Source organism: Melospiza melodia, chromosome 8 (assembly GCF_035770615.1).
Source record: "Melospiza melodia melodia isolate bMelMel2 chromosome 8, bMelMel2.pri, whole genome shotgun sequence".
Lineage (NCBI taxonomy): Eukaryota > Metazoa > Chordata > Aves > Passeriformes > Passerellidae > Melospiza > Melospiza melodia.
In genome coordinates, this window is record NC_086201.1 from 6,425,577 (window position 1) to 6,449,882 (window position 24,306).

Genomic DNA, 24,306 nt, shown 5'->3' on the forward strand with positions numbered 1-24,306 from the left:
CCCTCTCTGGAGACTTTCCAAATGCACCTGGACACGTTCCTGAGTCACTGCTCCAGATAACGCTGCCTTGCCAGGGGCTTGGACAGGGTGATATCCAGAGCTCCTTCCAACCCTGACAATTCCATGATTCTGTGAGGTAGCTGCCAGAAAAAGGGGCACCTCCTGTATCTGGGGCTGGAGGACTGATGGCCACAGCCATCCCTGCCCCAGCGCCCACCCTCAAAGTGGGTGGAAAGTGATGAGGAAACAACACAAATCCCTGTAAAATAGAACAAAAATAGAGTATGGTGTGCATAGATCCTCCATGAGAGGCAGGAGGTGAAGCCAGGACATGCCCCGTGCTCCCAGGCCTTGTGAGGGATGGCAGCACAGGCAGCAAGGCAGGAGGATGCCTTGGTAGACATTTCACAGCAAGTGGGACAGCACAGTTGATGTCAGAGTGCTCTGATGATTACATTCTGGACAGAACACTGCTCTTGAGCTCTTCTAAAACCCCCTTAGGACTGTGACTGTGTGCACTGGGTAACTTGCTGAGGCAGGTACTCAAATATTGAAAGGCCAGAAACCACACAGTCTCTCAGTCTGGAAATCTTTCACTGTTGTACCTTGTGTAACTGGATAATACCAACTAAAAAATCCTGCAGACTTACAGTGAAAAGGAAGCAAATCAGTGTTGACAGCAGTGTACAGAATCTGTTTTACCTCTCCCAAGATGCAGCATGTGGAAATGGTGTCACAGTAATCCTCACTGGGTAGGCTTTGCATGTGTGTCGTGCCTCTGCAAGTTTCTTAAAGAAATACCATCAGAACATGTTCCTGAGATGGATTAAAAAAAAAAAAATCAGATATTTTAGTATTTTCTTCACGATACAAAACAGATTTAAGGGCAATGCCAAAGGTTGGATAGTATCAAACTGAATTTGTTTTTGGACATCAACAAAGAGACATCTCTGTTACACAACTGCATGTGTAGCATGGGAGGAAGAGGTTAGGTTGTAAGGTGTATCTTGAATTCTCTAATAAATTTGGATGTGTTGCACTAATTCTCTTGGCATTTCCAGCAGCTGTAGTTTGCGTTTACTGCATCTGATTTGGAACCCTAAGTTGGAAGCCAAGTTTCACGAGACAGGTGAGTAAAATGGTGAACACTGTGTGTTTTGAAAATAGTTTTCAAATATGATTTTCAAACTCTTTGATACCATTGAAACAAGGAATTAAAAAAAGGGCTTACTATTGACTGGACATGTAATTTTTGTGGAAGTGTACAATCTCTTACACAATCTCTTACATCCTTAGGAAGTATTTATATTACATTCTCAAAAACCACAATTTTGAAGTCTCCAACTGTAGGGTCACTGACTTGTTGGATATGTCTTTGCTGAGAGCCTTTAGCACAGTTGTGTCTGGAAACAACAGAGGGCTGCAGTTTGTAGCCCTAGAAAAAGACAGGATAACTAACCAGTAAGTAGAAAATTTTATTGAGAAAAAATAGTTGAACAGCTGGAGCATTACTGGGATTCAGTTCTTTGAAGGGAGATGTCTTCTGTGTTTTCTGTTACTGGCATGGCAAACAAAGCAAGGCAGTCATTTGCATTCTAAGAGAATAATTTTTTCTCCCCAACACCAGAACACATCCATCTGGATCAAAATGGGAAGTATCTTCATTAGGGAATTCCTATTTTAAATTGCACAGTTGCTTCACCCTTCAATTAATTGACAAATCAAAGTTTAAGCCAAGTAAAAAGTCAGCAAATTTCAGCAACTGTGGAGTCAAGGTCTGGTATAAATCAGTGTGGTAGACTATCAGGGCACACTTACAAATGGTGTTTGTTATTAACGACCTTGGAAAACCAAAGAAGGGCAAAGCTAATTAACCCTACAGCTAGGGCAGAAGTTAGGATATGAGAAAAAAGCAGAATGCCAGCATCTCCCTTTCAAATTCAAACTGAGGCCACTGTCATTGAGGTATGATGTGCAATATTGCTTGTAAATGTTCTTTTTGACCTGCCAAGGAATTCTGGGAGATGGAGTGTAACAGATCCCTGGGGGTTGGAGTCAGTCCCTGCCCTTCCACCTCTGCTCACCTGCTCTGAAACACTGCACTGCTGTCAGTACCGTGGATCCTCATCAATCCCAGCTCATTCACATTCCCAGGTAACTGGGGCACAGGAGCTGAATTAAAAATAAATCTCACTGTTAAGCATTATCCACAGCAACACAGTTTATTTTTATAACTTATTCCAGTTTTAAAAGCATACAGCTGCCAGTGACACACAGGTTGTCCTCTACAGCTCATTGGTTTACAGCACCAGGCTCATGTGACATTGGGGTTTCTCTTCCCAAGTGCAGGCACAGTCCATTACAGCTGCAAGCATCCCTTTTCATGGCCCAGTGAGACTGGAAAATGAAAAAATAGCAGCAAACACTGCAGTGTTTGTGTCCTGGACCAAATTGTAATGCTTGATCAGGTCTTCAGCAAGTTCCACTTCCAACCCAACAGACTTTGACAGCCATTGCAGAACATCAGGTAGTTGCAAGCAGGATAAAAGCTAAACCTTGCAGTGAGGGCTGCTGAGCTGAGCCAGGGCCAAAGCCCAGCCCTGTGGCTCTGAGGACACAAGGCAGACACTGAAGCAAGAGGAGGCTCACACACATGGTGGTGAGAACATAATTGCACACATTTTCAAGTAATCCAAGAGGTAATTTAAATTTACCCTGAAGGTTTTGGATGTGGATGGAGACTTTGCTCTTAGGTTCCAGAATAAGATAACTTACAGGGGCTTAATTTTCAGATAATTCTGGAAATCAGGCCCTTTGAAGGGTTTCTACACCCAAGAAATGAAGCTTCCAAAATGAAGTCACATTAATGTTGTGCACTTTAATTTTATACTTACATCAATAGCCAAAATACCCAAAATGTTTTAAATGTGAATAGGACATAGAGAAGACCTTCATGAAAAGACCTTCATCAGCCTTCATGAAAACCAAGCTGTAGAAACATTGAAGGGATTGAAATAATTCCTTTCACAGTTAGAAATATATAAAAATTCCAGCTACAATAACTTTTCATGACCTGTAACTTAAAAGTGTTTTGGTCAGTTTTCTCCAAAGCTTCATCTAAACATTCTTTGCTTCAGGGCTGAATACAAGAACTGAAGCCTGCACCAATTTTATGTGGAAAAAATATAACATGGAGCTAAATAGTATTTATAGAAGTTGGAATTTTGACACCCTTCCAGGCATCCAGGCTAGTACAAGGTTAACTCAAAACAACAGCCAAGTCAAGTGTGAAGTTTTAAGGCACAAATGAGTGTCATAGGATGAGAATCCAACTATTCATTCCATCTTGAGAGGGAACTGGCTTGCAAGAAATGGGAAATAGGTAAAAACTCCCTGTACCCAGGTACCTTCCTGGATTCATGGAACTGCACAGTTCTGGTGCTTTGCTAAAACCCCATTTGCAAACATCCCTGTGCCACCAGATCTTTAAACACCACGTCCTACAAAAGGGTTGGGGGTGGAGACACCCAAGCTCTGCAGTCTGAGTACACCACAGCACAGGGTTTCTGTCTTCTGAGATACTGCTCCTTTTCCTGTCATTTTTCTAAGTGTATGTGAGTGAAAGGAACACATTTCATATCAGAACAGGTGACGTTTGCTCAGGGAGGAATGCCAGGGAAGATGTAAGATGCTTGTTCCCAACCAGCCCTGCCTTAGCAAACACAGCAGCCACAGCCTGGCAGGGCTGTGAGGGGGTTTTAGGGGGTGCTGCAATGAGCCACCCAATTCCAGCATCAGGCCCAGGTGGTTCAGGGAGTCCTCTAAGTATGGGGCTTAAATTTATATTCTTAAGTTTTAATTATCAGACATTATATGAAGTGTTCACAGTCCTGGGAGGAATTTTACACTGTAAGTGTGTTAATTAAAAATTAAAATCAAGAAGTAGTAGCTTTTAGTGGAGTAGGTAATGGCTGCACTTGTTCAGCTTTTCTGCTTATTCTTCCAGTGCTTTTCTTTAGTTTTAAAAGTTAGGACATGCTCTCAGTAAAACAAAACATATTATATTGTTGCAATGGAAGTCCCCACTTAATTCCTTTTGCCACTATTTGCTTTAAAAATAGCTTTAATGGTAAATGAGAGGAAGCTCAAATACACTGGAGTACTAAAAGATTTCTTTAGAACATGAGAATGCATTTTACATGCATAAAGTGCTTTTATTTGCTTTCTAGACTGTGATCCAAATCCGTGGAACAAATGCAATTCCAGGGGTTTTCACAGTGCCTGGGCTCGTGTGGTTTAAGGAACCAAAGGAGGCAGAAGGGGGTAAAGGCCAGGAAGGTACAAAGTGGCTTGGTTAGATGAGTCTGCATCCTGTTTGCTTACTAGAGGAAGTATGAAACAGCACAAACCCAGGAATAAACACAGCTGTGAAGAGGAAATATTTCAACACTTTGCCCACTGCAGACATCAGAAACGTCTGTCAGTGCCAGAGTCCTGTGAATTGTGGGCTCATACCAACACATCCAGATAAAATAACAAAACCATCCCTGTTTAACACAGAGTGAAACGTTCTCAGAAAGGGGGGCAGACCTGACTGGAAAGGGTCAGTTTCTGGATTAGACTACAACATGCTTCCTACATGTTTGAATGTTTTATTCTAGGGCAACTTGCATTCAAGTTTATATCTGCTTTGATAAAAATTAAATATTTTCTGTGCCTTATTCCTAATCAGTGTATCCCTCCCTTCCTGTTGCTTGGGCTGCATTCTCCATGCTTACCTCACATTACCTTTTCTTCTCTGTTTATTGGGAGGACAGTTTATGAGATGCAGCAAGCCATGCAACATCCTTTGGAAAGGGTTTGATTTGATACAGATTTAGTGCTGGGGACTTTCAGAAGAGATGGAAGCTCTCAGCTACTGCCTGCCCTTCTGCATCTTGGAAGAACCTTGTTGTGGAAGGAGTTAACAATGGGAGGCACTGCCTGGCTGGGCTCAGACACCTGTCCCTACAGCCCTTCAATCTCTTAGCTGCTTTTACAGGATTAAACCATAATCCTGAACTAGCATGGCAATCAGCAGGAGGCAGTGAGAGAATGCAGCAGTGGCCATGCTGGCTGTGCTGCTCAGAGGAGGGGTTATTGATAAACTGGGGCTTTGAGTGCAGCAAACTGCAGCAAGAAATGCATCCTCAGTACCATCCTTGTAGAAAAGCAGACTGCAATGAGTAGATTTGTCTTTTATCTGGGACTTGAAGTCAACATCCTCCCCTTTGTTTTAGGGGAGCATCTAAGTTGACCTTCAGTAAATCCCTGTTGCTATAGCATTTCACAGAATCAAGTCCCATAAAACTAATTCATTAGGCTACATTATTCCCAGACTGGTCAGTTTTCTAAGTTTTCCTCCAAGTACTTCATAACTGTTTGGGTGTTCAGGGATAGAATCATTTGTACAAACAATGGAAATTAATGCTGGTTTAGGCACCTTAATTCTTCACCTTTATCCCCTGTAAAATGTTTTTAAACACAAAGTTTACTTTGAGTTTCCTCTTTCAGAAGTCACGCATGCACAAAGTGATAGCCTTAGGAAGTGACCAAGTAGTTGCTTGTCTACACAGCAAATCAGTTCCCGAGGTAAAAATAAAAAATCAAGAGCAGTCCCTTACAGCATCTGACTATTTTCTCTTTTTTACTTATATAGAGAAACATTTAAATATTATGAAAGGCTGGATAACATAAATGCCAGAGGAGGAACAGCAGGTGTTTTTTTAAGAGGCTCTAATATTTGTGGGTTTAAGATCTTTCCTCACATTTGAAAGGATTCCAGCCATTAATATGAGCTCATCCAGGTTTCAGAAGACTCCTAGAAGCTTAAACAAGTGCACTGAAAAAGTTTGTGTTTGTAAACATTTATTCTTTTGAACTGAAAAAGGCTTGCATCAGCACACATTGTACAGACTTGCAAATTACACAAGTTGAAAAAAGTTTTCATGTATGTGCAATGAATCTTTAATGTCCAGTGAGCATCTGCAAATGATGAAAACTTAAACTATTAAAAAGGTTTCCAGCACTTACCAAACACAATTATCTTAGCGTGAAAAGGAAGAGAAAGAGACCCATACTGGTGGGAACACAATTAAAGTGCAAACATTTTGTCACTTGTATGAAGATACATAAAGTTTCTTCACACTTTTGTTAAAAAGAAATATTAAAATGTGATTCAGTGAACATTCTTTGTAACCTATTCATAATCCCCTTCTAGTAATTATTAAACTTGCTGGATCAGAAGCAAATTCTTCAAGGGTACAAACTTGTAATTTCTTTTGACATTGTTTGAATATATTGCAAAAGACAATGACCACCTAAGGAGTTAGTTACTAAAATGATATTCTTTTTTTTTTTTTTCTTAAAGAAAAACAGAAAAAGAAGAAAAAGAAAAAAAAGAGGAAAAAAGAAAGAAAAGAAGAAAAAACACACAAGGGGCAAAGAACAGGTTAACTTGAAGATGTTGGATAGTTTGCTAGAAAATGAATATAATTCCTTGAGAATGGTTCTCTTTTCCCCTCCACCAATCCTCAGGTTCCTGCCTTGGAATGGACTGCTGCGTGCTGGCTGTGAAAAGGGATTATAAAATACAAATCTGCATATGGATTTTTATGAACATCTGCTGTACAATAGAACTTTGGATCTGATACAAGATTTCAAAAATATAAAACAAAACTACTATAAAAGTAGGGGGCATTTCAGCAGCGTTCCTTGCAGAAAGCCGCCTGTCGCAAAGATGATTCCTTGCTATCGTCTGGGAGCAACTCTGTCAATTTTTTTCTTCATCTTGCTGGATTCACCGGGTTATTTATTCTTCAATGGCAACGCCACGTGACAAAACATCCCAGGAGTCTCTCTGGAGAGCACGGAAAGCCCGCGACACCGAACCGATGGGGGGAAGGCGGCGGCGCTACTGCGAGCTGGCCCTCTCGAGGCCGTGCGGCTCGCGGTGCCGCCTGCTGCTCCTCAGGCGGAACTTGCCGCCCGCGCCGCCGCTCTGTCTCTTGAGCGCGCTCTGCGCCGCCGCCGTGCTGGGGAAGGTGGCCAGCACCGTGTAGCTGGAGGCCAAGTCCCCGGCGCCCCCGCCGCCGTCCCCGCAGAGCCGCCGCTGCTGCTGCTGCTGCTGGCACTGCGAGTCCCTCAGCCACCGGATCTTGGCGCCCACCTTCAACAGTTCCCCAAAGAGCTTCTCTGCCTCCGTGCGAGTGATGCCTTCGGGCAGCTCGGTAATTTCTAGAACTTTGCCCACAACTGAAACAAGAAAAACAGTAAATCTCAATCTGTTATTGCACTTATTGATACAGCATCCTAAATGAAAAATTTTGGCTAGCTGGATATTGCAGCTGGGCGCTCGGGACGAGTCCAGGCGTGCAGGAGCTCAGGTTTGCCTCTGGTGGAGAGGCTTCAAGGTGAGGTGAAGGAAAGGAGACAGTTCTGCTGGAGGGTTTTGATCCAGAGCTTTATTCTGGCCCACGTCCCTCTGAATGCAGCAACAGCTCCAACACACCAAGGAACCCCGTGGTTGCTGTGTCTTTTAACCCCGGGGAGAGGGGGAGGGAAGGGGTAGGGATCCCACCAACCAGGCAAGGAGGGGGGAGCCTCAGGGGACAAAGACACCTGGATGGTCCAATGTCCCCAGGGCTGAGAGGCCTCTTTTAAACTCTGCCAATCACACCAAACCTTTCTGGAATGCCAAGATTGACAGACAGCACTCAGCAGGGGCAAGGGAGGGGGAAGGGAGAGGTGATTGGCACACTGAGACAGGCCATGACATCACACTGCAACAAAAAATCACTTATTTCATACTTGTATCTCCACTTGGTGATACCAAACCCACAGCATTTGCCTTTCTGATATTCTAGAGAGCCTTTGGTCTCACATTTAGCAGTGCTTATAACTACAATCTGCTTACTTGTACAAGTGTGCAAATAAAAGCTGGGAATACAAAGAGGGTCCTCAAAACAAAGAGGGGGAAATAAAATCATCAAGAACTCATTTTGCAGCAGGTTTCAGAACTCACTATAGCATCTCACTGGCCTTGCCTGGTAACACTTCACACATCACCATGCCAAAGAACTAGTCTGTCTTACCTCAAAAAAAAATCCTTTCCATTAAATTGTTAGAAAAACTGATTTTTCTGTAACTTTCTGTGAAGAGTTGACAGCAGGGAGCGAAAATTCTCAGTAAAGGTATTAAGATAGATGCCATCAGATTTTTTTTTGTCATAAAAGATGACCTCTTTACCAATTCCAACGAGCTAATCTATGGATCTCTTAAAATGTTTCCAATATCCATGTGCTTAAATATACAAAAATGGGAAAAACTAAAACCAAAACAAAGCAAAGAGCACAAAGTTATTTGTGGTTTTTGTTTGATTTCGCTTGTTAGGCCAGTAAAAGGAAGCAGGGGTGTGTATATTTAATATTTAATGTAACAATGTCACAGACCTTAGGCCCAGTAAACTGACATACGTGCTCTTTCTTTTAGTACTCTCCAATCCTGAACTTCTCTGGTCTTTTCTCCAGCCTTCAAAACTACACTTTTCCCATTTAACTTCATTTTTCCCCTCTCTCCATGTTTTCCTCCCCATCCTTATGTTTCCAGTGTCTGCCATGTCCATTTCTGTCTGATTTCTCTTGGCTCTGGCCCTTCTCACCTGAGCTTTTCTTGTGCATTCCCAGCCCATCACCACAATTCATTTTTCTGGAGGACTGTGTCAGTGAGCAGTTCCATACCTGGTTCTCCTGCACCAAGATCTGCTGAAGCAGCCTTCTTTGCTGGTTTCTTTCCCCTGTTCCCATGTCTGTTTCCAGGCTGACACTGGGAAGATTGGCATAAAGAGGGTACGTCAGTGACAATCCACCAGTACCTTGAGCTTTCACATCAGCTCAGTGACAAGAGCAAGGTCTGGAAAATAACCTGCACTACCACGGGACAGAGAGCACCTTCACATCCAATTTCAGTCACTGAGTTTGATAATCTACAGTCAGGCACGTTCAATCCTTCACTACAGAGGAAAGGGAGGCAATGATGGGGGGAAAAAATCACCTAAAATCATCTTGGAAGAACATCCCCCTGCCCCAGCCATCACATCCTCCAGCTGCCATTGGGTAGAACTGAGCAAGGGAGAGACAGGGGGTGTGTGTGTCCCAGAAATTAAATAGAGGCAAAGCCTTTTCAGCTTTGCTAACACCAATATTTTGGATTTGTTTTTCTTAAAAGGAACAAACCCACTCTTTGTTTAAAAATTACCACTTTTCTTTTTAGAAATGGTTACTGAATAAAAGAAAATAGTTTTAGCAAAGGGTCCCCTTTAGATTTTTGAATTAGCTAGTGAATTGCTTAAAACCAAAAGCCATAATTCAGACAAACGTTTTTCACTTTTTAATACAACAAACAAGAACAATGGGGAGTATTGACATGGAATAAAACTTATTGCAAAGCAAGCACCTTCCACTTAATTACTCTCCAAGTGCAATAACACATTCCCCTGTTCTAGGTGCTTGTAATGGTAGTCCTGAATTGTTTTTTTTTTTTCATTGTTTATGAGATTGTTCTGTGTTAATACCTGTTGGCTTGTTACTTGTCCACGTAACAAAGATGGATTGTATTGCAGGGGTTGGCCAAGCAATGGGTATCTGGCATCTCCTTGAAGAGAAAGGTAATTAGAAGGGTTTTTCTGGTACAGGAAAGCTTCCTCCAAGTCCCTGTCACACTGAGAGTGTTACACAGAAGAGAAAGCAGAACTGCAGTGCACAAAGCTGGGAGTCTGCCTGGGCTAACAAACTCAGAGCTGCCCTGACTCCCTCCTGATCAACACCTCCTGATCCCAAGGTGAAAAGGTACAAACTTGCTGCTATTTAGGGATTACACTCAAAGTTTTTCTTCACTACAGTCTTAGATAAGTCCTTTCATTTCAAAATTACTTTAATAGGTCTAAAGCTCCTCTCAGCATGCTGATTTGGTCATTTCATGGTTACAGCCCTGATTAGAGGCAGGTCCATCTTCAGGTTCCTATTTGTTGCAAGGATGCACAAAGACAATGCACTGAAGTTTTCAGTAATCACAGCAGATGAAGGGAGCTTGAAAGGTGTGCTTCAAACAGCCCACCTGGGATTGATACAACATCAGAACACAAAGCAATGACAAAGATTATGCAACAAATGAGATAAAGACAAGAAAATAAAGTTTGCTTTATCAGTAAGAGAGACATACAGAATTTTCTGTAAATTTTGCTTTAAAGTAAATCTTTCTGTAAAACAGACCTGTTAATTTTGAGTTTGGGAATTTTAGCAGGATACTTTTGCTCACTGACAAAAAGGATTTATATCATTGTATTATCAACTATCCCAACTCAGTGAAAACTCCCTATTTTCTGTTGACATGGCAGCAGAAGATTGAAATTCCTCTACAAGGAATTTTTTGTGTCCTTGGGTGGGTCCTATCTGAAATACTAACTGAGGTACAGTCCTGGCTAAAGGCTCCATCCCATCATGCTTGTTGTTCTACAGAGGAATGAAAAATACATGCTTAGGCAGTGGTGCAATTCAGTGCAGTATTAACTCATGATTTATGGTTAGGACTTGAAGCTAAATTCTAGCAAACATTTTATAAATATTTTCAATGCTGAAATGGGAAATGTCACAATATGAAAAAGCCATGTGCTAGAGAAACACATTAATGAGGAGATGAAAAGCCTTTGAAGATATGAGGGACAGTACCAGTGCAGAGAGATAAGATGAAATTTTAAATGATGTTTGAGTGAATAATTTTGGTGATTCTGCTTCAACAGCAATACTACTAAAAAGTGAGTCACAACTCATCAGAAAATCCTCATATAACTTGTATTTTAAAACAAATAGAAATTTTCAAGTAGGAATCACACACATTTTAGTTAACTAAAAATATACCTTGTCCAGGGACAAAAGGTCTAGAAAACTGGGACACGATAGAAAGAGGTGTCAGTGTGGGACGGATGTTCTTCATGTTTGACAGCTGGGCTGGTGCTGGTGATTGGGCTGGTGAGGTGCCAGGGCTGCCCAGTTGAGGACTATGCTGCAGCTGGAATAAACAACACCTTAGTGGTTCAAAAAATACTACTGGAACAAGCTGAACAGCACCCACAGCCTTCAAAATTTACAAAAAGTTAAAATAGCTCTAGTAACCAGAGAAAGATTTTTATTCCCTGTGAAAAAAGCCAATCACTTGTTTTTAAAATTTTGAAAGTTTATAGTAATAAAATGGTTATAAAAATAGTAATACAATTAGAGTAATAATAATTTGGACAATTTGAATTAGGACAATATGAGACAATAGAGACAAAGAGTTATGGATGTCCGGGTACCTTTTTCTGGGCAGCACAAGCCTGAAAAAGGACCCACGTTAACAAAGGATTAACCCCTAAAAGCAACAGCCTGTGGCATATTCATACATCTCATACATGATGCATAAATTCCATTTAAATACAGGATTCTGTCTGGTCAGTGTCAACTTCTTCCTCTGAATCCTAACAGTGCCTTCAAGGCAGGAAGAAGTTCATTTCTTCTGATAATGGAGCAATAAATTCTTTTTCTCTGAAAGATTCAGGTGTCCTGTGGCTGCTATGTCACTGCAAGTCCTTTCTTTAAAAAAGTATCCTACATAGCATAGTTCCTATTTTAACATTTTTTTATAACCCAAAACTATATTTAACACAGTACTTAAGAGAATTAATACAGCATTACTTTCTACTACAACACATACAATATTAATTTTAATACTTGTGAAAAGCCAATCATAAAATAGGTCTTTTTCACATTCCCCAGAAAGAACTTTTGAAGAAGCCAGCAGCGATGCACATTTCAATCAGGCACCAGCCCGTACCTGCGCGGCCCCGTCCAAAGTGCCGATGTCGGTGCCCTTGTGCCCGCGGGGGGGCTCGCAGTAGAACTTGCCCGCTCTCCTCTGCGGCGGGGACGGGTTCCGCGGGGCGGCGCTGCCGGGCACGCTGAGCTGCATCATCAGCACCCCCCCGGCGGGCGGCGCGGCTGCCACACAGAGAGCGAGGGAGAGAAACGCGGCACCGTCAGCACTGCCCGCTGCCAAAGGGACAATGACACGCGGAACGTGTGCCTGAAGGAGCTGCTCCTTCGAGAAACTGGAGCGGTATCGTCTGTACAATAATTGCATTGCCACTTTCACCTACACCTGCAATAGCTAACTGAGAGAGGGCTTCCCAGAAATGTGGAGCCACTGAAACGCATTGCTGAGAATATTTTTGAAAGAAATCACTATTTGTTAGTAGCTGACAGTATTCAACATTCACTGCAGCTTCTGTCAGAGCACTGTATTGCAGAATGTGTTATTGAGTGAAAATAGTTTTACGTGACATACAGCAATGCAGACTCAAAATGTTTTCCCTGATACAATGGCAGATATCAGAAAGACCTGGGATCAACCTTTAGTCTAGGCAGGCTTACCCTCACAGGTTCTCCCTGGAATGCTTTTCTGGGCAGATACTGAACTGATCCCCACAGCCTGTCCCACCCGGGTCCTGTGGCAGCCACAGAAACTATCCCTATATGTAAACCTGAGATATGCCAAACACCTCTACACACACTACCTCTAGTACACAAAAGTGGGTTTCATTTTAATATTGTATGTATGTATTTATATATTTTATAGATTATAATCATTTACAGCTTACTGGTTTATACGCAGTATTTCACTCTGCAACACTCTAGCATACTCTTTCTGACTTATCTTTGTTCTATAAGAATGGAACACCCAACAAAAATATGTTTGTCTTCCAGAAACATCTACACCACCATCTCTAACCTCAACATCCAGCACTGTTGCAGTTTCACACCAGGAGCTGTGAGGAGAGGCTGCCCAAGAGACAAACCATCTCCCCCCTCTGCCCCAAGTAATTTATATAAATGCCCTTTCTATTTGTAAATGGTTGTTTGCAATTTCCTTCTCTGCTTTACAACATTTCTCAGAAACCAAGATTAAAACACTTTAAACATTATTTAATCATCCAGAAAGCAGGATTCTGCAGTCTTCTAAATTTACTGCCACGTCATAGCATCAAGGTACAGATGATAAAATGCATTCATCTGGTGTTTTTTGTAATGGGCTATTGTTTTCACTACCCCTGGGCTCCACAAAAAGAGAGACTTCTTCAAAAACCAAACCAAGCTAGGTAGAATAAGGAATGCATAACATTAAAACTAATGTTAGTTTTAATGTTATGCATTCTTTTGTAAATTGTATTTGGAAATATTTATTACATGGCTAACTGAATTAACAGTGTTTTCACATCGATATTTTCTTTTTAATAGCAACAAGTTTTACCCAGGTGTTACAGATTGTAATTGAACCATCAGGTATCTGGCCAGCTTTAGCAGAGGATACAAATTAAGGTGTCCCTGCAAGAGCCCCATTGTGAATATTTCTGTTTTGTTGCACAACAGAATAAACTCTGTTTATGACTGCTACATAATCAGAATAATATACAACACAACACAACACTTTTCCACTGGTAAAGCCATAAACTTACCTAGTCCCTATATGTAAACCTGAGATATGCCAAACACCTCTACACACACTACCTCTAGCACACAAAGTGGGTTTCATTTTAATATTGTATGCATATATTTATATATTTTATAGATTATAATAATTTACAGATTACTGGTTTATATATAGTATTTCACTCTGCAACATTCTAGCATACTCTTTCTGACTTATCTTTGTTCTGTAAGAATGGAACACCCAACAAAAATATGTTTGTCTTCCAGAAACATCTACACCACCATCTCTAAAAGAGTGTCAATCTAAAATGCAATTGAAACTGCAAAAGAAAACTTGATGCATTCAGAAAATCATGTTTTTTCTTTTGGTTCTAATTCCCCAGCATTTCAGGAAGTGAAAATAAATGGACTTCTTTTCCTAACCAAGCATCCTGACACAATGAAGTGTGATACAGTCAGTTTGCAGACACTTTATGACCTGTCAAATCCCATGAGAAGGGAAACCCAGAAATCCTTCAAAGCCTCCCCAGCTTTACAGCCTGGTCCCCTGTAACACAACTCTGCTGCTTGTCTGTGCACCTGCCCATTGGCCCCACCTCAGGGGCCTTCATTCAGCACCTCAATGTCCTCACTTGCTGAAAAGCACAAGTTTTGATTTATTCCCCAGAATTTGCTCTCCCATAGAGGGCTTCCTCCTTCCTGAAACTTCCTGAACTCCCAGTTTACAGGTCTGAACCAGGCCATCCAAACTGCACAAAACCAGCACTCCAGGATAGGAGGGCAGAAAAACAAACCAGTGCAAGGCTCCCTTTAGACATTCAGAAATGACAACCTTCCAGAATTAAAGCCAAACAAACTTGAAGCAAAATGGAACCCAAACCAAACCTGCCCATGAACTGCTGATCCAGCTCTCCTGCCACTTAACTGCATGTTATCTATTTACTAATAAACAGGTTCAAAAAACACTTTAAAGATAAATGTTTGTAAAAACACCACACCTGTAGCAGAATGTAGGTCATTGATCTAGGGTTGTTTCATCTAGTGCTTGCTTGCAAAATACTGAGATAGCAGAATTTCAGATTATCCCTTTTTGCATCAAATTCCCTAATAGTAAATAAAGACTGTGCCACTGTGGTCACAGGATTGCTCTGTAATCCCTTGTTTGCTGGCTAACCCTAGTGCTCTTATTTTCCTGACCAGTCAATCATCAATTTTATGGCTGGACCTTCAGAGTTTTAAGTGTCTGGACATTAACATTTATAAAGGTTTCATGGATTGATAAAATCAATGTCAGCACTGCTTTCAAACACATTGAGGCTTCTGTTTACACACCTTCTAAAAATGACCCAAGTATTTTGTACACCAAAACCTTCTGAACCTGACTTCAGTGTTTCTGCTGAATAACATTTACCTGCTGAGTGAGGGTGGCTCCAGGCTGCCCCATGAGCCACTGTTTCACTTAAAATCCCATTCATCATTTTAAAAGGTACAATAATAGCAATAGAGATGAAGAATTAAAAAAAAAAAAAAAAAGAGATGGCACTCAAGTTGCAGTTAGCCATGAAACCAATCTGCAAATTTACAGCATGTTCTAGACAGAATGGCTTAGATGAAAATCCCAAGAAAAGATACCTTTTTTTGGCTGCATGATGGAAAGACCAGTGGGTGAACTTTTACATGATGAGGGTGGAGACACTATGCTGTAGTGCACAATGGAAGCAGCCTGCTGTGGCTTTGACTTGGATGAAGGTGGCAATAATGTAGGAGGTGATGGCTTCTGACTCGAATGGTTGCTATAAACTATGAAAGTAAAAGCAGTGAATAAGGCTGCCATAAAAACAACACACCCCACACAGCTTTGAAGTTCTTTCAGCTTTCCAGCAGGTCAAAAAGCTACCCCACAATGCTCAAACTCCCCTCAAGAAAATCATTGCTCCTACTCTGTTAACTGAAATCTAGAATGGTTCTTGAGTAGAAGAGCCAAGTGTGCTGCTTCCAAAATGTACCTCACTCCTTCTGTCAAACAGAGACCCAAATCCCAAGGTTTTCAGACCCATCTGGCTATTGAGAAAAGGATGGAAGTGATTCTGCTGCCAGTGTGTGGCTCCCATGTCTGTCTGAACTCTCCCATAGACGTGCAAGGTATTGTGATGTATGGTATTGGATTTTAAGAAAGTAACTTGAGGTATTTCAAAGATTAAAAATTTGAGATTTCAAATTAATCAGCCTCAGGGTTAAAAATGGAAAATAAATTCAAAAATGGAACAAAAGAAGATATAGAATATAGCAATTCTAAATCAAACCCTTAATAGCAAATGTCCAATCACCCAGTATCATAATAGCCAGACATTTTTTAAGCTTATCAATAAAAGCTTTGTTCTCCCAACCTGCACACTGCTGTCCTTGAAGCTGCTGTGAGTTGCATGGTGATGATGTTCTAGGAAACTGTATCTGCTCTGATCCAGGAGGCTGCAAATATCCTACAGATGAACTGTAATAACAAAAAAAGAACATGACTAACAGGCATTTATGCTGCACTCATTTAATCACGACTCCTGCATTTGCTGTGTACATGTACTGCAAATCACTGAGCTTTTGTTCATTTTAAATCAGGAATATTCCCACCTACCCTCAATTCATTCATTCTTCAATAGACTGAAGCTTCCCACCTCTTCCTCAGCAAAAACACGTGCCCTGCCTACACTGAGAAACTGCATTAATTCACCTATTTTGATTTCTATTTTTGTGTCCACAGCTCTAGATCAGCATAAAGACATGCAGCATAATAACAACAAAAAGACAATTTGTTGTCTTGCTCACTGCAGCAGAATTAGGTCTCAGTTATGAGATGCCCACAGCCCCTGCCATGGGGATTTGGGGTGCAGTCCCTCAGCTGGGGGCTGGCCCTGGGCAGCTGGGGCAGCACAGCAAAGACAGCTCTGCCCCAGGGCCCACTGACACAGCCCAGACAGGAGATGGAACAGGACTCCAGGGGATAAACAACCATTCAGCTGCTGGCAAAATGCAGGAAAAGGATAACTTGCAAAGTTTATTTATGCCAGGTAGTTTTCAGGATAATCAGGGGAAAACCAGGTAACAGATATAGTTAGATTCTATTTACCACTGATGCTCAGCCAGAACATCAGGTTGGAGGACCATAGTCAGAACAGTGCCTATAGAATCCTGTACTAACAGATAACCATTCTGAGAATAAAACAATGCCTTTAAATTGTGGGGAAAAAAAAAAAAGTAGGTTTAATCCTCTTGGACCTACTATTTTTACCTATGCTGTAGAAAGTTTGTTCCATCCTTTGTCCCACAGGTCACTTATATAATTTTAATTTAAAGATTCCCTTCCATTAAAGCAGACAAAACCAAGAGAAAACACAGATGCTTTCACACAGCTTCTGCTCTGCCTACTGATTCTAGTTTTCAGCAGTGACCTGAAGCCTTGACACAGCTCCTGCAGAACAGCACTCTGCTCTCCTTGTTCAAGTGCTGCAGCACAACTATTCTGATGAAAGCAAATGCTGTCATTGGTTGCTAGTTTGCTCTGAATTCCTAATAAATGAGAGGGACATTCTAAATTACACAAAAGATCAAGCAACCAAACTTAATTCAAGAAAAGCCTGCAATTATGCCTACCTGTGACTTCACTGAATCTCAAATATAAAACAGAAAAGGATTAAAACCCCTTCAGATACAAAGAACAGGAATCCAGATTTAAGCAGACGAAACCATGCGGCGATGGCACAAATACAACTGAGCTCTGCACTCTCAAAAAGATGAACAAGCTTCAAACTGTTGCTGCTTGTTTAAAAGCTCCCAGGTATTTTTAAATGCTGCACATTTGTAAGTTCAAAAAAACTCGAAAAAGAAAAATATGTAAGAAGCTGAATCCTAATGAATTCTCCTAGGTACTTCCTATCTGTTCTCAAATAGACACAGATGTATACTCAGGGAGGGCTGCACATGCAGACCAATTTGCTGCTACCAAGGTAGGTAAAAAGAAAGGAAAGGGGAAAAGGAAAGGGGAAAAGGAAAGGGGAAAAGGAAAGGGGAAAAGGAAAGGGGAAAAGGAAAGGGGAAAAGGAAAGGGGAAAAGGAAAGGGGAAAAGGAAAGGGGAAAAGGAAAGGGGAAAAGGAAAGGGGAAAAGGAAAGGGGAAAAGGAAAGGGGAAAAGGAAAGGGGAAAAGGAAAGGGGAAAAGGAAAGGGGAAAAGGAAAGGGGAAAAGGAAAGGGGAAAAGGAAAGGGGAAAAGGAAAGGGGAAAAGGAAAGGGGAAAAGGAAAGGGGAAAAGGAAAGGGGAAAAGGAAAAGGGAAAAGGTTATTTATCAAACAAAAGCCAAGTTTCCACACTTGTTTCACACCCAGCTTGGTGCCAGCAGGCCTCATCTACAATACAAAGTAAGCTAAACCTTTTCCATGCAAAGTTCCAAAAAAGAAGTCAGTCTTTTTCTGGGATTCAAATTATTTTTCCTCTGCACATTATTCATGTAGTATCTTTGTCAAAACCAGTGAATATGGATAGTCATCTTAAATATTATTGCAGAAAGCCTGAACTGCTGAGCACACTGGTGTCTCATGGGTAAGAAATGGAATGCAGGAAATTTAAGAGGTGGAACTGCAGTAAAGTATTGCTGAAAGTGCTATGGAGACAAAGTTTTCCAGTCCAACAAGTATGTCACAGTTAAAGCACTACTGCTTGTTTCACTTAATTGCAAAAGAGCAAAAAATAAATAGAATGTAAATCTGCTTTTAAAACCATGGTTTTAATATCTGCAGTACTAAAACCAGATCCTGTCAGCTCTTACAAAGCCACTGAACCCAGCTGCTGAGAAGTTGAGCTTACCTGAGATTGTTCTGTTGGCCTGATGGAATGACACTGTAGTACACTGGCATTCCTGTGGTGGGCAGCCCTTGGCTGGACTGGCTGGGAATCATCACAGGCTGCTGATATGTCTGCTGGGGCACTGCTTGGGAACCTTGAGGCACCGAAACCTGCAATGGGCCACACAGTGAGGGTTTCTCCTGTGACAATGCTTCTGCCTCCTGACCATCATCCACTTGATATAAGAATTTAAAAATAACACCAGAAACTGAAAGATCTGAAATTCTCTAAAACCAGAATAAGAGTGGTAACAGTAGCTAAAATAACAACACCATTAAAAAAAAAAACAACTTTAAATCTTTTTCCTCCCAAATGGAAATGCTGCCTCCAAAGGACTCCATGAATTAACAAGCTGTTTTCTCTACAATAGAAACTGGAGTGGTGGGAAGGAAATCTTCCAAGCTTTTCTTCCCCACCCTCTGAACTGCAAATGACACAGCACTTGGCTTCCAACAGCACTAGAACTTGGGCACTTGTGACAAGTTCTTGTTTCCTCTCACTTCATTATGGGTTTGTATCTTTAGCTTCTGTCCCCACAGTCACCTTTGGCACCTGCTTGCAGCTTTCTACCATTTCTACCCTAAAGCAAAGGACTTAAAGAAAACCCCAACACTCAAAGCCACAGAAGTCATTGGAAAGTTATGAATACATTACCCACCTGATAAGATGGCACTGAGGGATACGGAACAATCACACCTTGAATTTGATTCCCAATGTTGTTATGTTGGCCACTGACTAGATTTTGATTCTGAGACTGCTGAACTCCAACTAAACCCTGGTAGTTTTGCTGCTGGTTGGGCAAAATCTGGTAACCTGAAATTATACATTTAAATCTTACTTTGAAATAATGAACACATTTTAAGCATAGTTGCCTATTCAAAAATACACGTGTAGCATTTTCCAATGGTTTGTTTAATCTGGCAGCTTCACAACAGTTGAACTTATCATGCATATAAAAAGAAGCCAACATTAAAATTAACAGATTTACTCATTTGGATTCAGCATGAAACATTATCCATACTGTTTGCAATGCTGCTCCCACATGCATGCACTATCATTTACACTCTGGCTTACATGCATTAACACCTTGATTGGACAGGTGAAAGCTGGAAGCACTTGAACAAAGCATGCTAGACAGGATCAAACCCAATTCATTGTCTGGTATTGTCAACAAGGCCATTCCAGGCACTTCAGTTTGAAAATTCTACATATGCAAAATTCAGCTTGCACCTCAGGTACCCCAGGGGTCAGAGCATCTTGACTGCAATTCAAAACTAAATCAGACTTCAGTAAAATTTGCATAAGGCCTGTGTGCAAATCCTTTCCAAAGGGGCAATTTCTTCTGAAATCTGTAATGCTAAAACCAGCTGGGGACTGAGAAAAATCTTCCAAGTTCAAGCCATATTGGTACATAGTGGAAGATGTTTTATATTCAAAGTTATCTTAGGGACACAACAAAAGATTTTCATATTCACCCCTCTATGCTGTGTCTCTAAAACAATTTATTATTGTTTAAACTCTCCTATCTTTCAAAAATTGCCCAAAAAAACCCACTCTACCCCGCCCCAAAACCCAAACCAAAACACCCCAAGCATGAATGCCAAACAGGAAATTTGTGCATTTCTGAAGTCCAACCTAACCTCCCCTTTCCTCTTTTTTTAAAAAGCATTTTGCAGGTAACTGCTACCATGACCCAAACACATGCAGAACACAAGTTCTTTTTCTCTCATGTTCCATCATCCAGGTGTGCACTACTTACCACATCAGCAAAACCCCAACACAGTCAGTGTTTCTGAGACAAAGCCAGTTATCCCTCCAGAATAACAAAACTGGGCTTGTCAAGAGGCACTGACGGCAAGAAGAGTCTGGGTTTGAGTTGGACACATTCACAGCCCACTGACCTTGACATTCCCCATGCTCCCTACCTTGGCAAGGAACTATAATAGAGCAAATTTAGCTGCAAAAACTCCCCTGGATTTTCTTTAAACTGTGCTAAAAAAGGCTCAGTCTATTCTGAAAGTAATCCAGTTAACATAAAACACCTTTTTGTGAGCAGCACCCTCGGATGTTCATTGATTTTGCCCATACAGTACAATGAACATTGTGCACTAACAGCCTCAGCAGGCTCTCCATAGAAATTGCAACAATGAACACCAAACAAAGACTGTTAATATTATCAAATATTGCTTCAGAAAATTAAAGGGAAGAAGATTCAGTTTGTTAAAACCAAGACAGCTATTCATTAGAAACACACAACACTATAAATATTTTCAGAGGACTAGACAAAACTTCAGAACAATACATGCTTGAAGTAGGATTAGTACTTAGAATTCTTAATAACTTAAGTTTGAACTGTGCACAAAATGCCCTTCATATCTGTAATATACAAAATGCTTTAACATACTTTGTTATAAAGTGGTCTATGGCCCCTAAAAAGCAGCAGAATGGGAAGTTGTGCTGTGACAGTGCACCTGCAGTCTGAGCCCCTCATGTCCCAGAAATTGCAATGGACTGTGAGTAGCTCTGCAGCCTTTTCTGGCACTTGCAGAGACAGATCCAATCAATTCTGCAAGCAGAGGGAACTGGAACAATACAAATTGGCTGCCACGAAGGTTCCCCAGAGCGTTCCAAAGAATGCTCTATTTTTAGCTGCAGTTTCACCTCTGCATAGAGTGGGCTGACAGAAATGCAGCACTCAGCACAGACCCCACACCTGCCACAGTACATTGCCCCATTACACAGAAATACTCTGAAACTGGAGGTAAAAATAGGAGCAGGTTTCTTAATATTTACATAATTCAAAAGAAATCACAGTTAAGATAAGAAAAGTTAACTCACAGAATATGGAAATACATTTTTTGAATAATGCATTAGGAGTGAGAAACAGTGTGTATTGAAGAACAGAAAAGCAAGTACAAGCACTCAGTTAATGAGCTGGGAGTTGATGAGCTTGGGTTTGACTATTACAGCTACAGCTACTGTTACAAGTGGAGTAGTTTTATCCCTGGCTTGTGAAGCAGAAGCCAGTTGAACTGCAGCTGATGTTCCTACAGGAACTGTAGTTCAGACTGGATTTTTAAACAACCTGCAGTTAGGTCTCGTGGTAACTGGGCTCACATTAACATGGCAATTGGAAATGCTTTTTTTCTTAAGGAGAGTTTTCTTCTCCCAACATCTTTTGACAACGAAAGCATTTTTATTAAAAGTAAACCCCCCAAAATATTTCACCTGAAACCCCTTTAAAAAGGAAGCCAGGAAGCAGCTGAAAAAGAGACCGGTTCACTGTGAGAAATGTAAACCTCTCAGACAGTGTTACGGCCCCGAATCCAACAGCTCATCAATAAAGTCAGGCCACTCCTCAACATTAGACCAGAAGTGGCTGCAGTTGCCATGCTCTCAGAAGCTGCCACCTTTTATCTGAATTTGTGTTTGCAAAGTTATTTCATAGTTAGTAACCACTTCCTGAGATGAACAACCCCCATGGCTTTTGTGTAATGCAAGATTTGTAACTCTCATTTTTGCCCAGCCACTTTGCTGTATGAGCCAGTAATGTGCTGCCTTTGGCTCAAAACCACACATTGCCAATAAGCACCAACCACTTCAGGTGTAGCTTTGTGTCAAGTGAATACAAATATCAATGGTTTAAAATACAAGGGAGAGAATTTTCAAATACACCATCTTATGAGATATTTCCAGAACACATAACAAGACATGGAACCATCAGTTTCCAAAATGCTGATTCAAATTTGCCTATGAAGCATTAAATGAGAACCAGCAATAGCTGGAGAGCAGTTTGGAGATTTTCATTAAACACTAATTATGCAGTTTCTGGTAAGATCCTTCTTTCTCCCATTAGTGCTGGTAAACACCAAATAACCCAACACTGAATAGAATTATTGGCTGGACCATCCCCATAGTACCTAAAGAGGATCCCCTGATGTCAGAGTGCAGGTACAGGGCACATGATCAAAGCAGTAGAGCAGCTGTCTGCACAGCTTGCTTATTTTATTTCTTCCAGGACAGAGAGGGAGTTTATCTGCTGATACTTTTCACCCACAGCCTGTGAAATTCAGTTAAAATATAAAGAGCTAAAAATATACAAGAAAGGAACTTACCCAATAGCAACCAGCTCATCCCTTATCACCCCATGCTTTCCAATTCAGACTGGTTTGTTTGGGTACAAATTTACATGAGCTCTCTGATTTGGGGAGTTTGTGTGCTGCTCACACAGGGTGTCCCCACAGTGGGAAGTAATCCCCCTTGAACCTCAGACTTTTTGCTATTAAGTAATTAAAAAACTGAGGAAGGAAAGCAGGTTGTGTAATACAGTTGGGTAACACATCTCTGACACATGGATAACACAAGTTGCAAAACCAAGCAATTTGTTTTCCTTTGAAAAAAATCTTTGTGAACTGAACCCTGAATAACTCCATCAAGTGTTGCTACTATTGGAGCACTTCCTAGAAGAAGTGCAGAAGAGGAGCTATCCCTCTTACATGCTGCTTCATAGGACACAAATAAATACAGTTAATATTTGTAAAAGCTGATCTCCCATCCTGTCTCTGTAGAGCAGCACATAGAGGGGCAGGGGAAGGAATTAAAAAGACCCTCCTGAGGGAAACCCAGAAGGATGTTATGGATTTAACTGAGAACTGGTATAAAAGCCTGGTCTTTAAGGATCTCTGCCTCCAAACATCACTAGTTACTTCTGAATGTTTTGACCATGAGTCAAGATATTACTGAGAAGTAAATTTGTTTCAGAAATACAGATCTTATTGAGGAAGTCATAACAGATTGCGAGAATAATGGTAGCCTACAGTTAAAATCTGTAAGGAAAAGAAAGACAAGAAGAAAGGAAGGAGATGGAAATGAAATGAAACTTGCTAACGGTCATAGAAGGGTAAGCAGTTGAAAAGTCTTTACTAAAATAGGTAACCACATTATATATTCCATCCAATACATGATACTTTAATCACAGGGCAAAGGGTAAAACAGTATCACCAATATCTTCTGCACAGCACTCTTTTCATGCCACAGCATCTAAGATTGGGATCTTTAGCTCAGAACTTTCAGTTAAGGGACATCTCTTTAATGTCACATCATTTAAAGGTACTAATTTATCTTACTTCGCAAGTTAATCAAGTTATTAGTTATTAAGTCACAATTTTTTGAAATTATTAACTTTTACATTTAAAAAACCCTATAATTAAAGTTACAGCATGAGCCACTCAGAGGAATGACTTGAATCCCAAGTTTCATGCACAAGTGCTGGAAATTTCTCCACCTTAGGTTAGCTACACTTTGTATTTTACATTGCATCCCATATTTTATTTGAAATTTTACAGCAAAGTAAGTTTTAAAATGAAAAAGTGGGAGAGAAACCACCCCAATGCTCTAAAGAAATGCTGAAAGAGTTGAACAAACCTGTCTGCTGGCCAGGCTGGGGCAGGGCCTGGCTCTGCTGGGTGCTGTAATGGACAGACACAGGGCGGTACTGCTGGCTGGAGTGCGGGTACTGGCTGGGGGTACAGTAACAGGGTGGCATCTGCAAGGAACAGTCAGAGGTCACTGCCTGCAGGCAGCTTTAGAGAAGGCAGACATCTAAATGCAAAACCCATAAAACAAAGATGCAAAGTTTATTAAAAGGTGCAACAGATGTTAAATAATTCAGCGATTCAAAAATCCCTTATACTACATAAATTCCCTCTTTAGCAGCCAAGTTCTCTACTTTCCTTGTCGACAGCTTACTTGAGGAAAGTAAGCTGAAGTCATTCATTACAAAACACGTTCCCAGAAAGGAGCCCGAGCCCAGCACAAGAGCAGAGCTGCAGTTCCCCGCAGGCTCAGTTCCCCCAGCCC

At 41.1% G+C, this 24,306-nt stretch overlaps 1 protein-coding gene across 4 annotated transcripts in view; it reads right to left on the bottom strand.

Annotated features, from left to right (window-relative positions):
• Positions 1 to 5,890: 5,890 nt before the first annotated feature.
• Positions 5,891 to 24,306, bottom strand: part of R3HDM1 (R3H domain containing 1) — an 80,811-nt gene continuing 62,395 nt past the window's right edge. For 2 of the 4 annotated variants that reach the window (XM_063161600.1, XM_063161597.1), the window contains 10 exons: positions 23,872 to 23,992; positions 19,106 to 19,260; positions 18,409 to 18,557; positions 15,944 to 16,047; positions 15,189 to 15,356; positions 11,905 to 12,119; positions 10,953 to 11,103; positions 9,611 to 9,690; positions 8,778 to 8,862; positions 5,891 to 7,293 (listed from right to left, as the gene is read on the bottom strand). In XM_063161600.1, coding sequence (XP_063017670.1) covers positions 6,953 to 7,293; positions 8,778 to 8,862; positions 9,611 to 9,690; positions 10,953 to 11,103; positions 11,905 to 12,119; positions 15,189 to 15,356; positions 15,944 to 16,047; positions 18,409 to 18,557; positions 19,106 to 19,260; positions 23,872 to 23,992 — 1,569 coding nt within the window. In that variant the 3' untranslated portion in view covers positions 5,891 to 6,952. The remainder of the gene's footprint in view (positions 7,294 to 8,777; positions 8,863 to 9,610; positions 9,691 to 10,952; positions 11,104 to 11,904; positions 12,120 to 15,188; positions 15,357 to 15,943; positions 16,048 to 18,408; positions 18,558 to 19,105; positions 19,261 to 23,871; positions 23,993 to 24,306) is intronic. The other 2 variants (XM_063161598.1, XM_063161599.1) reach the window with 2 other exon arrangements.